This window comes from Ptiloglossa arizonensis, chromosome 1 (assembly GCF_051014685.1).
Source record: "Ptiloglossa arizonensis isolate GNS036 chromosome 1, iyPtiAriz1_principal, whole genome shotgun sequence".
NCBI classification, from domain to species: Eukaryota; Metazoa; Arthropoda; class Insecta; order Hymenoptera; family Colletidae; genus Ptiloglossa; species Ptiloglossa arizonensis.
In genome coordinates, this window is record NC_135048.1 from 20803266 (window position 1) to 20817448 (window position 14183).

General features: G+C 42.5%; 2 protein-coding genes across 5 annotated transcripts in view; one reads left to right on the forward strand and one right to left on the reverse strand.

Annotated features, from left to right (window-relative positions):
- The window catches only part of LOC143149229 (gem-associated protein 7), a 54027-nt gene that overhangs the window by 15391 nt on the left and 24453 nt on the right, over positions 1-14183 (forward strand). The gene's annotated exons all lie outside the window — the stretch shown is intronic.
- On the reverse strand, positions 8051-13593 carry LOC143153029 (uncharacterized). Of its 3 annotated transcripts, none has more exons than XM_076323787.1 (6): positions 13435-13593; positions 12523-12723; positions 11539-12105; positions 9522-9570; positions 8387-8449; positions 8051-8297 (listed from the first exon to the last, which is right to left on the reverse strand). In XM_076323787.1, exons 1-6 carry the CDS (start codon positions 13514-13516, stop codon positions 8291-8293), a joined length of 969 nt encoding a protein of 322 aa, XP_076179902.1. In that variant the 5' UTR covers positions 13517-13593; the 3' UTR covers positions 8051-8290. The 3 variants fall into 3 exon arrangements, 2 of the variants coding, with proteins under 2 accessions (XP_076179902.1, XP_076179895.1); XM_076323780.1 differs by having other exon boundaries at positions 9522-9615; XR_012993704.1 differs by lacking the exon at positions 8051-8297 and having other exon boundaries at positions 11431-12105.

Consider the following 14183-nt stretch of genomic DNA (forward strand, 5'->3'; position numbering starts at 1 on the left):
GGACCTAAAGTTTGTTTAAGTATAAAAAAGGAAAGCAGACCTAAAGTTTCTTCGAGTAGAGAAAAGTAAAGTAGAGTTTAGGTTTGTTCGAATAGAGAAAAGAAAAATGGATCTAAAGTTTGTTTAAATATAAAAAAGGAAAGCAGACCTAAAGTTTCTTCGAGTAGAGAAGAGTAAAATAGAGCTAAGGTTTGTTCAAATAAAGGAAAAAAAAATGGATCTAAAGTTTGTTTAAATATAAAAAAGGAAAGCAGACCTAAAGTTTCTTCGAGTAAAGAAGAGTAAAATAGAGCTAAGGTTTGTTCAAATAGAGAAAAGAAAAATGGATCTAAAGTTTGTTCGAACATAAAAGAGGAAAGCAGACCTAAAGTTTCTTCGAGTAAAGAAGAGTAAAATAGAGCTAAGGTTTGTTCAAATAGAAAGGAGAAAAAATAGTCTTAAAGTTTGTTCAAATAGAAAAGAGGGAAGCAAACCTAAAGTTTCTTCAAGTAGGGAAAAGTGAAGTAGAGTTTAGGTTTGTTCGAATAGAAAGGAGAAAAAATGGATCTAAAGTTTGTTTAAATATAAAAAAGGAAAGCAGACCTAAAGTTTCTTCGAGTAGAGAAAAGTAAAATAGAGCTAAGGTTTGTTCGAATAGAAAGGAGAAAAAATGGACCTAAAGTTTGTTTAAGTATAAAAAAGGAAAGCAGACCTAAAGTTTGTTCGAGTAGAGAAGAGTAAAATAGAGCTAAAGTTTGTTCGAATAGAATAAAGTAAAATGGACCCAAGGTTTGTTCGAATAGAAAAGACGAAAGCAGACCTAAAGTTTGTTCGAGTAGAGAAGAGTAAAACGAACTCAAAGACTTGAGATTCGGAGAAAGAGTGAGCATAGTAGTAATCCTCGGATTCAAGGCGTGCAGTTATCTCCAGCATCGGTTGTGTATTCTCATTTCAGAGATAGGAAAAACTAATAGAAGTCGTTTAGTAATTAACTTAAATGAAAATTGATATTAAAGTAACGTGTGTTACGAATTAAAGTATTCGTGCATTACGAAGAACTCGTTAGTGTCTGGGTAGGGAATCCTTGTAACTGTTCCTACAACTTCTTTTAGTCTGCGTGACATTGATTTTGTAACATTCTTTACGAGCCCGGGTGATGTATCGTTCACACTTTTTCTAGTAAATTCATTTCAAATGCTTTTTTAACACGGCGCGGTTTTTTCGTTCTGGTCTTTCAAGATCTCGCCGTATCGTACTCGTTTGGATGAAACTTGCTTCATATAGGGTGTCCCGTTCAAGTTGGCACAGCGAAATACCTCGTAGACTTTTTAATTAAAAAGCGAGAAAATATCCTTCGTGACATTGAAAAGGGATTTAAACGGTATTAGTATTTTTTTTCAAGCATGGGCGTCTTCAAGTATATTTCTACATCGCTTGTTTTTCACCATAGACTTGTACTTTTCATTTCGGATTCGTATTAAAAATACACATAACTTTCGTCGTATAAACATTTTTCGTTACGCGTTTAGAGGAATACCTAGAAAATTGTTACGGTGTTAGCTACTATTTCGTTGTATCGACTTAAACGGGGACACCCTGTATATTCGTAAACTATTTTTCCAACGTGCCACGGGTCCCGATCTCCTTGAAAATAATTTTGACGTATAAATACACAATGGGTCTTGCTTCCTTTCGACTTCGGAGGAATAAAGCAACTCCTCTACAGCCTCCAGAATTTTGATTCTTCGTTGTCTGCGGAGCACTTTAGCGTCTTTTATCGCATCCTCTGCGACGTCGTATTCACGAGCATACTACAACTATAGGATAAATCTATCGAAGTTGAACGTGCAAGAGAGACACGTACAAAGAGAGAATAACCTTACAAATGTCTATACCGTGCACGGTCTTCGATAAAGACGATACGTCTTCGTTGAAGACCCACGTGACAATTACAGCTACCAACTCTACGTTTCTACGTACCGGTTTTTAATTTTCCGACCGATTCTCCACATCGTATTATTCGAGTTTCTATTCTAGCCTATAGTAATGCCTTATAGTCGAGTTTGCGCGCTTCGATGTTACTATCCGCTTCGGAGCGCTGTTACCTACACCACGACTCCGAGTCTTCGAGGCTCTTCTCATTTTTTTGGTTCCGAATCGGTGATAAAAAAAAAGAAAAAGAGAAGTCCCATTTTGAATTTTTTTCATCCGATTACAATTCGTCGATTCTTTAAATCGTAACCCAGATTCGTAGGATTTAGTTCGTCACGTGACAATTCTTAGAACCGCTTGTAACCGCGTCGTGCCACGAAACGAACAGTCTATCGTAACGCGCAACATGGTTAGGGACTTCCGGTTAACGATAAGAGTCGGTCGTACATCGAAATTGTTCTGCCCAAAGCCGGTTATCTGCTCGAAACGTGTGAATCGTGTTCAGCGAGACCGAAGTCTCGGTGTACAACCGATCGTTCGTATAATAATTTAATAAGTTCGTTGATTTTCGAGAAATATCTTTGCAAAGTCTCTCGGGAGTATTTTCGTACACCGTATTGTTTAGAGACACGTAAAAAGGAACGAAATGATTTCCAAACAGCGCGTTTTTAATTCAAACTTCAAAATTGTATATTTCTCGAACGAAAGCAACGATGTAACCCGATCCCGAATCCTTGCCTCGAATGCTATTGTCTTTTTTTCCGCGGTTTAAATAATTTCCTTTCAAGATATTCGACCAATCGTGTTACGTACTTCGGTTTTTCTCACTGTACGAATACTTTCGTCGTCCACCGTGTGTACGTGCAATCATCGAATCAACGTGGTGTTAACTACAGCCATTAGCACCACCACTTTATTAACGGCGGCAAAAAATCTATTCGGAATAACGGGCTACGAACTAGGTCAGCAGTATCCACATCTACGTGTACATACTACACGAGACATTGACCCAACGAAAACCAATTAATTTCTCAAACGATCGGATATATCGACTCGATACTGCAACGAATAAGAGCCAGAGCGAATCGAACGCGCGCGTACCGAGACCCATCTTATTACCAGAATCAATTAGTCACGCGAGCAAGTCGCCGATACGGGGCAGTGAAAATGCCAAGTATACGATTTCACGGAAAACGATCGATCATTTGCCTGTCCGGGATCGATCGAGATGGGTCGATTCATATTTCAAACGGATTTTTATCGTCTCGTGGGTAGAGAAAGAAAAAGTTCCCCGGTTGCTATGTATACGATCCACATTCGGTCGATCAACGTCGATAGATATTGAACCCGGCGCTGACAGTTATGAAATACCGATACCCAGGAAATAACAGGATACTTAATTACCGATTCGCGATAGCATCCGACTCTCGTTTAATTGAAAACTAACGACGAAGTATAAATCTACGCGCGAACGCGAACAACAAGGATTTCACTGGTTTGAAAATTTGGCTCGCGCGAACACTTCGCTACCGTTTTGTCAATTTTATCGGTAATTTTAATCCGAGCACCGTTGCGCTGTTCTTTCACCGACGAAAATTTATTTCGTCGATATTACACCCGTCGTTGCTACGAAAAAAAAAAAAAATAAAAAATAAACAAAAAGAACGTACAGCGATTTCAATTTGTGAATACACTTTAACGATGATAAAACAGCTCGATGTAAAAAACGCGTATCCAGTGCTCACTTTCGAGTATCCAGAATATCGAAATATTATTTTTGGAAAACGATGAAACACACTCGGTACGTGGTTCTGAAACTCACTCGCTTCGTAGATTAGGGTACGTTTCGCGATTCGTTTGTGTTTAATAATGTTCGAAGTCACGTTACGATTTAGGCGATTCGCTTTGCCATTTAGATTTCACCGAAGTTAATTCACCATCGCGAGTCTTGGAGAGATTTTTGCCGGTGTGCGAGAGGAATCCACCGAGGTGGAGATGCGAGCACGCGAGTGCGCGGCAAGATTTCGATTTTTCTCACACGATCCGCGTAAAATTTCGACGCACGTTTACTGCACTGATAGATGGGCGGAGAAACCAAGGTCCGATTACTTCACTCGTCGGAGTGAGTTTTTACGATTCGCCCCTGGTTCGCCCAGTTTTTCCTCATTGCGCCGCTTGTCCAGAAGACCTCGAGGGGCGTTCGCCGCCAGCGGCGGTCAACGACCGGAAAATACTCGCAATTTGCGAAGAAGAAGACGACGAAGAAGAGGATTGGAAAAGCACTATCCATGATTGAGACTTCGACGGAAGTCACCGAGCATTCAACGACCTGCAGACCTACATTTTCACTCGGTTTCCATCGAGACTCCTGTTCATCTCTGTCCACGACGTCGATTAAAACGTTAACGCTGTTCTTGGACAAATTATTATACAAGGTTCCTTTTACCATCGTTACGCAAATCGGAGGGACGTGTACACGTGGTAACGAGATTCTGATTTTCGTTCATAGTATTCTGTAAATATTACGTTCGATGTCTTCGTCAACGATCGCGTACTCGCGAAAACCTAAGCGTCGAACAACGATTACGAGATTTTCGTTCGTCCGTGAATCAAATAATTTTTCCAAAATTTACCGAAACTTTCGTCGACTCGTCTTCTCCGTGGCATTGTCAAAATTTGTTTCGCTACTGACGTTTCTCGGCACGAACGATCGACGATGTACAACCGTGATTCAACTTTTACTGTTCGTTGTCCGATTTCTGTTAAATATAGCTAGAGAATTGACACGTCATCGGTACAATTAACGCACTTTGTTCGACGTCCATTGTCACCGTTAATGAATTTCTTTCGTTTCACGAAGAATCGATCTTTTTCTCCCTTCGATGTTTGCCCGTTCGATCCTCGGTTTGAAATTCGTTTCGGTGGTTCTTCTCTCTCCGATCGTAACACGTATCGTTCTATCACCACTTTGGATGAATCGTGGTTAGGCGATTCGTGCCAAAGAACCTCCGACTCTTCCTTGTTAAAACGTTGTCATTTTTTAAACGTTACTCTCTCTCTCTCTCTCTCCTGCGATACAAGATTTTCGTTCGATCGCGTCCGAAAGATTGCGCGGTCGATGCGCAAAATTTGAATAAGCAATCAAGGAATCGTAGGACGATTGTCAACAGAAGACAAAAAAGTTTACACACCCGGTGTTTTCTTTGAGTCGAGCACCCGGAATAATATTGTCACTCGTGCTCGAGTACGTGTACTCGAGCGCAGCAGTTAAAAGGTTAACAGCGAATTGTGTTTGCGAATCCGTTCTTCCAAGTTCAACGAACCGTTACTGCTTTTAACGACGAGTGTACGGGGGGGAAGAAAAAAAAAAGAAAAAAGGAAAAAGAAAAAAAGGAAAGAAGAAAAAAAAAAGAGAGAAACAGATCTTAAACAACGCTTGGACGATCAGAGTGGAGGCAGTAGGTACGGTAGGTTCGCGGCGAGCTTGAAAATTATCACCTGCACGGTCTCGGTGAGCTTTAACTCGGTTTCGGCGCGGAATTCGTTCCGCACGCGCGCGCGTACTCATTCTCTCCCGGCGGGCTCGGAAAAATAGAGAAAAGAATCGTAACTTCACCGTTATGTTCACCCAACTCGCATGCCATAATTACGGCACGGGCTTGCTCGCTCGCTCGCTCGCTCGCTACTTGCCAGATGTACACAGCCAACGATACAGTACCGCGTGGACGTCGTTGTTGCAGAAGCTGCAGCCTTGTTCCTCCAGCGATTATAATGAAGTAGAATCGCGATGACTGCCGATGGTTAATACGTGCGATTATACGCGTTTAATTTACGTCGCGTGTCACTCTACGCGACGTAATGTGAGCGTTCGGTTATAAAGTAGCCGTACGGCCTTCGGTTTCGTGTCTTACGATTCCGCTACAGGTTTTGTAACGCAGTTGCTCGGCTTCTCGGAAGAGCACTTGTCGCTGTTACACACCCGTATCGTCGAACTCGCCAACGAGAAGCCACTCGTTCGAAAAACCAACGAACGCGTACAATTTTTCGGTTCGATCGAACCTTATCGAAATTGAAGACCGATCCAAGGACGTGATAGGTGTTGTTGCAATATTTTCGAAACTATCGTTGAACGATTCTATCGGGTACAGTGGCTCTCAAAGTTTTCACGACTCGATTTCCTCTTTTAGGCGCAAAGTTGTCGGGGTGATTCCAAGCTCGACTTTTCACGCGGAATGTTGTTTGGAATTTCGTTTTTTTTTTTTTTTTTTTTTTGATGAAAATGAAACACGATTCTTTTAGAGCGTATTAACATTTTATCGAATTATGTATTCTCCATTTTGGGAAACGAAATGATTTTTCGAACAATCCGATAGAATCGACTATTTCGCAACGAAATGGAAATTCAACCTTTCAGGTACGTTGCTTTCGTTCGAATGAAAATCCGGTCGATCTGTGCCAGCAGGACTATACAAAATAGAAAATGAAGTACATATATATATGTCTGCATGTTTCAATATGGATACGTGTACTCCACGTTCGAACGAATTCAATGGCTTCAAGGTCATTCTAGGTTGCAGATAACGAACTTTTTCTGCTAGGTAGGCTCGATGCTAAGATCGAGGGAAAGAGGTTAGAGATAAATGCTATCGAAAAGACGCAACTGCTTCTTTTCTATCTGCGACCTTAACCGACCTTGAACGACCACAGCCATCGAATTCGAGTGGACTGTACACGCGCGTTTCGAAAAATGCACAGTCAAGGGAAATCCCCTAAAATACATAAATTATTTGAATGATCGTAACTGATACGAAAAATTCGTTTCCAGAGTCCACGATTGAACGTTTCGAACGCAGTTTACATCCGCGACTACGGCCTATCAATGAACCCAACGACCAAGGTCAACCTCACCGATTCGCGCGCATCGACGCATCGTCAGGAGAGTGCGTGATTACATTTCGCGGAATGTATCGAAATCCCTGAACGACGTGTAAAAAGTAACACGATTGTTGAATAATATTCACGCGGTCGGTAAGAATCTCGACAAAGTCTCTACTTTGAGTATCGTTCGAAGAAACGAAGAGAAAGAGAAGTATTACGTTCGTTTATCTCCATTCTTCTTCTTTTTCTTAAACGTCGTGGTATTCGCGTACAAGAAACTAGGAATCTGTGGAATGGCTCAATCGTTTTCGTTTATTTTCCTTTTCTTTCTTTTTTTTTTCTAGCTTCACAAAAGCCGTGCACCAACGAAGAAGACGTTTCGTTATCGTTGATTTTCCGTAACGGTTGAATCTTCGAGCACCGTGAACAATCGAAAACGCAACCGAACGAGTAATCGTCTTTCGTCCGGTTTATCCTCGGCCTTTCACTTTCTTCGTCGATAGTCGTCGTAGCTTGTCGTCGTTTTTCTTTTTTCTTTTTTTTTTTTTTGTTTCAACGCTGCCTGTCTTTTTATGGAAATGCCCTAACACGGTGCACATTCCGTGCAAAAAGGAACGAATCACGGACGTAAATGTAGCTCCGCGAGTTACACGACTCCGGACCGGCGAGATTCAATGAAGAGCCGTGAACGTACGAAAGAGTAACTCAACCGGTCTTCCACTTTATCACGAACTATAGTGACGATACTTGCCTCGAGTGGGCTGTTCGAAGTCGCTGCTACACCGTGTCTCGTTACAATTCGGTAACACGTTCGTGCATTCGTCCGCGACAACGACAATTCTGCGATCCAGGAATCGAGGCGCGCGATTTGAAAGAAAAAAAAAAGAAAGAAGAAAGAAAGAAGAGAAAGAAAAAGAGGAAAACAATCGTGCTCCGTGCCCTATTAAATTCTCCTCGGAAGAGCTGGAAGGCTCTCGAGGCTCTCAAGGTCGACGCGGTTACGAATTAAAAATCTTACGCCGCGAGTGATCGATTGTCTTATAATCGTAAACGCAAGTACATCGTAGATCGTAGAAACGAATAGACCATTAAAACACCGCGCGCAATGCACACAGCATGCAAAATGATGCTCGTTAACGCGTCGCTTCTTCCACGCTAACGATGGACATCAATCACGGATGGAACCACGCGATTATTTCCTGGAAATCGCCTGCGCCCGAATAATGCGATAAATCTTGAGATTTTATTAAAACGAAACCTGTCCACTGTTTTTTTTATTTTTTTTATTATTTTTTTATTTTATTCTCCTTTTTTTTCTCCATCGTTTAATTCGATTCTCGGTATACGTGGTACAAATGAACGATCGCGGTGACGGACGATCGCATTGTAACAAAATTAATGCGATCGCGAGTTTACGTCTTAAGGTTCGTTAGCTTCTTACATTTATACGACTTTAGGCAGCATGACAACTGGCAACTCCTTCGCTTTTGCCGTTCGTTCTCTATCCCCTGGAAGGATGAAAATTACTTTACAGTTAACGGCGATAACAGGATTCGTTATACGTCCATTGAATGGACAAGTGAAACTTCGTACGTACCAGCTTCCAGCCGATGACGAAGCTTGGGCGTACGAACCTCCGCCTCCGCCACCGCCACCGCCACTAGAGTGACACAGAAATCAAAATACGTTGGCATCGAATACTTGAGAAACGGTGAGAATCGTGACGCGAGATCGGCCATGTTAGTAAAATTATTCAGGGTGAATTGCCAGGAACGGAATACCCGAATGTGTGTTATGGATTCGAATGTACAATGTCGATTCTCGGATCGAACCAGGGCTTGGGAGTATTCGAATAATTCAATGCTCGAATACTTTATACACGGGTACTCGAATACTACGAATCATCATCGAATACCGACTATTTGAATATTCGACGAATAATCATCGAATACCGAGTATTTGAATATTCGACGAATATTCGTCGAATACCGAGTATTCGAATATTCGACGAATAATCATCGAATACCGAGTATTTGAATATGCGACGAATATTCGTCGAATACCGAGTATTTGAATATTCGACGAATAATCATCGAATACCGAGTATTTGAATATTCGAAGAATAATCATCGAATACCGAGTATTTGAATATTCGACGAATAATCATCGAATACCGAGTATTCGAATATTCGAAGAATAATCATCGAATACCGAGTATTCGAATATTCGAACATCGTTGTTCGGATAGCTGAGCACGGTAATTAAATATTCCTACGGTGTCTAAAAGTGTTTCTTTTTTTTTCAGAGCTAGAAACACAGCGATTGCAGAAGGAAGTTGCTTGTGTCCGAGAAATGTAATCTGTTTATCAAAATAGACATCCGTAGAGTATCGTCGATGAAATGTTTCGAACGAAAACGAAGTGCACGAAATATTTCGAACACTCGAATTGTATTCACCGAACATTCGAATCGCGGATGTATTCGAATATTCGAATTGCGGTCACTGAGTATTTGAACGACCGATGTGTTTGAATATCGAACCTCGAACGTAAAGGTATTAACAGTCGCAAAATTGTTCGATTGGCTCGAGCAAAATTGAACAATCGTAGGACTGTTCTCCGTTTGAATCGTATCACCTATTGGGGACATTCTATTGGATATTCGTATATTCTAGGAACTGTGCGTTGAATTGATTTGCTGTGTACGAAGTGTATAAAATTTAGAAAGTATACCATGTACTGCAACCTCCTCCTCCTCCGGACGGGTGTGATGGATAACCAGCTGCAACAGGTATAAGTATGGGTATAACACCAACTGTTTGGCTCCCTATAAAAAACATTTAGCGTCAGAAGCGGAAGCGATGCGTTGCTGCAGTTCTTCGTCGGACGTGTTGTATCTTTTCGTAACAGTTTTCAAGCCTTTGGAGGCGCATGACGTACGACACTGTCATCGTTTTCATTAATAACTTATCATTATATCGCTGTGCGATGTAAATTATCTTTCCGTGATTACATCAGAAATTTACCTTTACCAAGTTACAACCATCCTTTTACCGCATGCTTCAAATGTTAAGACGTTAGTCAGGCAACTATATCGCGCGATTAAATAATGCTTCTAACTAATGCCGGAATAACTATAAATTTCCATTTCACGGGTACTCGAATACCACGAATAATCGTCGAATACCGAGTATCCGAATATTCGAGTATCCTTGTTCGAATGGCTGAGTATGGTGATTAAATATTCCTACGGTGTCTAAAAGAGTTTCTTTTTCATAGCTAGAAACGCAACGATTGTGCCAGAATTACTATAAACCCCTTACGTTAAGTACCAAAATTGTTAAATGTAATCGACCACTGTTGTTTCATTATTCTTTGCGTACCATCTATCTCCTATCCGGCATTGCGCAAGATGTTAGTATTGACGATAAGCGATATTGTTAGTTCGGCACTACTTTCGATGCGTACTATTGTTAGTGTTTACTGCAGCAAATTTTAGCGATAATTGCATTACAGCAAAAGCGTGTAATATTCGTTGTTAACCCTACCGGTACCACTGTCGGTAACCACGAAGCATACGATTATGTGAGTTGTTTACCGAGAGAACAGTAACGCGACTTATACCGCAATGTATAGCGTATGTAGCCTAAACGGCGATAAGTTGTCACGGTTGATCGTGCACAACCATCGATATCGCTTTTCAGAAGTTAACCGTGGTACCGAAAGGGTCGTCTCTCGTATTCTTTGGTTCGGACCAGTGCTGCCTCGTGCTAAAAATTGTCCACCGTATTTGCCTTTCGTTGAGAGAACCTTTGATGACGTAATTCTCGAATTGTACGAATTTTCGAAAATTATGCGCAAATCTCTAGGCAAGTGTCTTATCGCGTGCAAATTGGTGAGGTGCAAGAGTAGGAATCGTATTTGACAGCGTTTCACGGTTCGAGAAGTGACCTTGAATCGCTCAATTGGTTTCACTTCGATCGTAGACGCGTGCATTATCTGCACCCGTCGCGCAAACTCTTCCCTGGACGACACTGCTCCAATCCGGATCATTAACAGTTTCGGGGTAATTCTCGCTTTCGACTGACAAAATTTCAACTCTCGATTCGCTCCGAATTCGGTCGGACAACGCTTTCCGTCTAGAGCGCTGTAAAAAATGTATAACGAGTGTTTAGTGAAAATTGTTACTCGAGAGCGAGAATTTCCGTAATTAAAAAGAGTGTAAATATTTACAATCCAGACCATTAACAGTTTCGCGGTAATTCTCGCTTTCGACTGACAAAATTTCAACTCTCGATTCGCTCCGAATTCGGTCGGACAACGCTTTCCGTCTAGAGCGCTGTAAAAAATGTATAACGAGTGTTTAGTGAAAATTGTTACTCGAGAGCGAGAATTTCCGTAATTAAAAAGAGTGTAAATATTTACAATCCAGACCATTAACAGTTTCGCGGTAATTCTCGCTTTCGACTGACAAAATTTCAACTCTCGATTCGCTCCGAATTCGGTCGGACAGCGCTTTCCGTCTCGAGCGCTGTAAAAAATGTATAACGAGTGCGTGGTGAAAATTGTTACTCGAAAGCGAGAATTTCCGTATTTAAAACGAGTGTAAATAATTACAACAAAGTGTTACGATCTACATTACCTCCACCTTCACCGGGTTAATAGCCTTTACGTTGATAACCGCCAGAGCACCCTCCTCCACTGCAACCTCCACCGCTAGGATACCAACCTCCACCGTTAGGATACCCACCTCCAGAACCGCCGGGGTAACCACCTCCACCACCGCCGGGGTAACCACCTCCACCACCGCCGGGGTAACCACCTCCACCGCCGCCGGGGTAACCACCTCCAGGACGTCCACCTCCACCGCCGCCGCCGCATCCTCCTCCTCCACATCCTCCACCGCCAGGGTATCCACCGCCTCCGTAACCACCGCCTCCGTAACCACCTCCTCCGTAACCACCTCCTCCGTAACCACCGCCTGGATATCCACCTCCGCAACTTCCTGATCCGCATCCGCCGCCACCGCCGCCGCCGCCTGCGAATCCTTTCAGTTTACACTTGAGGCAGGGTGTCCTCTTGTTACGGACTTTCTTCATCGTCTCCAACGGGGACTTGGACCTCAGTATGCCCCCTACGTCTTTGCTGTCCATCTTTATTCGCAATATATTCGTCTCACCGTCCTGCTGGATCCTGTCCACCTTGAAACCCTCGCCAAATTCTAAATCGTCCGCGACCTCGTCGAGATTCACCGGTGAGTCGGTCTCCGCGTCGTCGTCGTCGACTTCGACCACCAGAACCACAGTGGCCAACGGTTCTGTACGAAATTGCATCACGGTTATCCGGTGGCGATTCTTTCATCGGGAACGTTCGATTTTAAAGAAAATTTCACACTCGAGGGCGATTCGAAAATTTCATCGAACATTTCCCATCACCTTTCGACTGTCTTGCGCAGCGAAGAACGTAATTTTCGGGGCTGCTTTTTCTTTTTCTTTCAATTAAAATTTTTTTTAATTTAAAATAAATTTTTTCATTTATACTAAATTTTAGATGGAGAATTAAACGGTAAATCTCGGCTAGGTGTATCGTGCAATTGAAAATTTGTACCGTATCGGACCGTTCTGGAATAATTAGCGTTTCGAGATTCTTCGTTATCATTTTTCCTTAGATAGCTCGCAATAGGCAATGTCGAACGAAGTTCAACCGTATCGTCGCGTAATTCGTATTCACTCACCGGTCAGGTTCGAAGTTTTGTCGATAATTGTGTTTTCGAATATTTCGTCCGAAGTCTCGCCACTGGAATTTTTCACTCCGTAAATATTTATGACGAAGAGCACGAATTGAGACTTCCTATCGTTATCCGGTAGCGGCGGAGGCTTCAAATCGGTCGATAAAGTAGTGTCTTCCGTATCGAGTACCGCATTTGCGCTCGGTTCTGGAAGTTGGGTCATCACGAACAAAATATAAAGTACCGATATTCCAATATGATGACCGAATGGTTCAAATTTACACGAAGCGAACGAAATGGTATCGTGATCCATGAGTTTGCGAGTAACAGAACAACGTGTTTCAGTGATCGGAATCTCGATACCGAGTAACAGATTTCGATAAGTTTCGAACTTACTCGATAAACGAATGAATATCTACGCAAAATGTGATCGTAAATGTACAAAATTTACGCGTAATGTACACGCACGGTATACATAAAAATCTATTTATTACGCGTAGAGAAATTGATTCGTTTATTACGTAAAAATCGACTCCTTTATTTACCTATATTCTATTATTTTTCACGCACATTTTCACGTACCAAAGTTGCACGTCGTATTTACTTATTTATTTATTTGCGCACCGGTAAGCTTCAATTTCACGAATAAATACACTTACGAATTTAGATTTCGTTACAACGACGAATAATATCAACGTACGTACGTATCGAATTATTTTTTTCTACATAAAAAAATATACACACACATCGATACGAACGTGTGCATTCACGGTAGACGATCATCGATCAACGAATTATCGAAATACAGTTTTTCGAATTCGATCACCGAATCGTCCCGAACGATCGACGAAACGAAGCAACGTGACGCGAGGATGATCGAAACGCGAAACGGTTGAAAAGGATGAAGTGTTCTCGTACCTTGAGTCGGTAAGGCCGATAGGGCCGCGACGAATAAAAGCAGGGACAAAGCCCTCAGGCTCCTCGACGTTTCGCCGGCCATTGCGAAGAGCTCGGAACTCTCCGGTTGCACTGTGCTCCGATCCTTTCATCTCGCCGCTTTTATAGCCATCGATCTTTACACATGCACGATCCTAAGGTAATTATGTAACATTGCGAGTAACGCGGACCCACCACTCCGCTCTTTTCCGTCACGGCGGTTGTTTACCGCCGGCGCGTACCATCTGCGAGATTTTCGGTTTTCCCGCGGGGATTCCAATTCCGTTCCGTACACCGTGTCGGGCGGGTCACTCTCGTTGAACTGAAACTGTTCACGTGAATCCACGTCTCGCGTGTTTCATCGATCTTCGTCGTTGATCGCCGTTGTTTCATCGGGCCGAAGAAAGTGGCGATCGGTGACGAACGGACAGCGGAGCAAGCGAGCGATAGATTTTCGATCGACAGCTGCAACACTGCAACACGTCCTCGTGTGTAGTCCACGTACGTGTGACTTACGATAGCATCGCGTGAACTATGTCGATAACACGTATCGTGTACAAAATTAACCGCCGATTCCTCGAACCCGTTAACCGATTGCAACGGTCAATGCGCACATTATGATTGGAGTTTGCCCTTAGGCTGATGCAACCGATTCGATACCGAGTTGTGGAAACATTCGGTCCGAAAAATGTGCAACAGTGAAAAATATCGAGGATCGACACAGTTTTAGG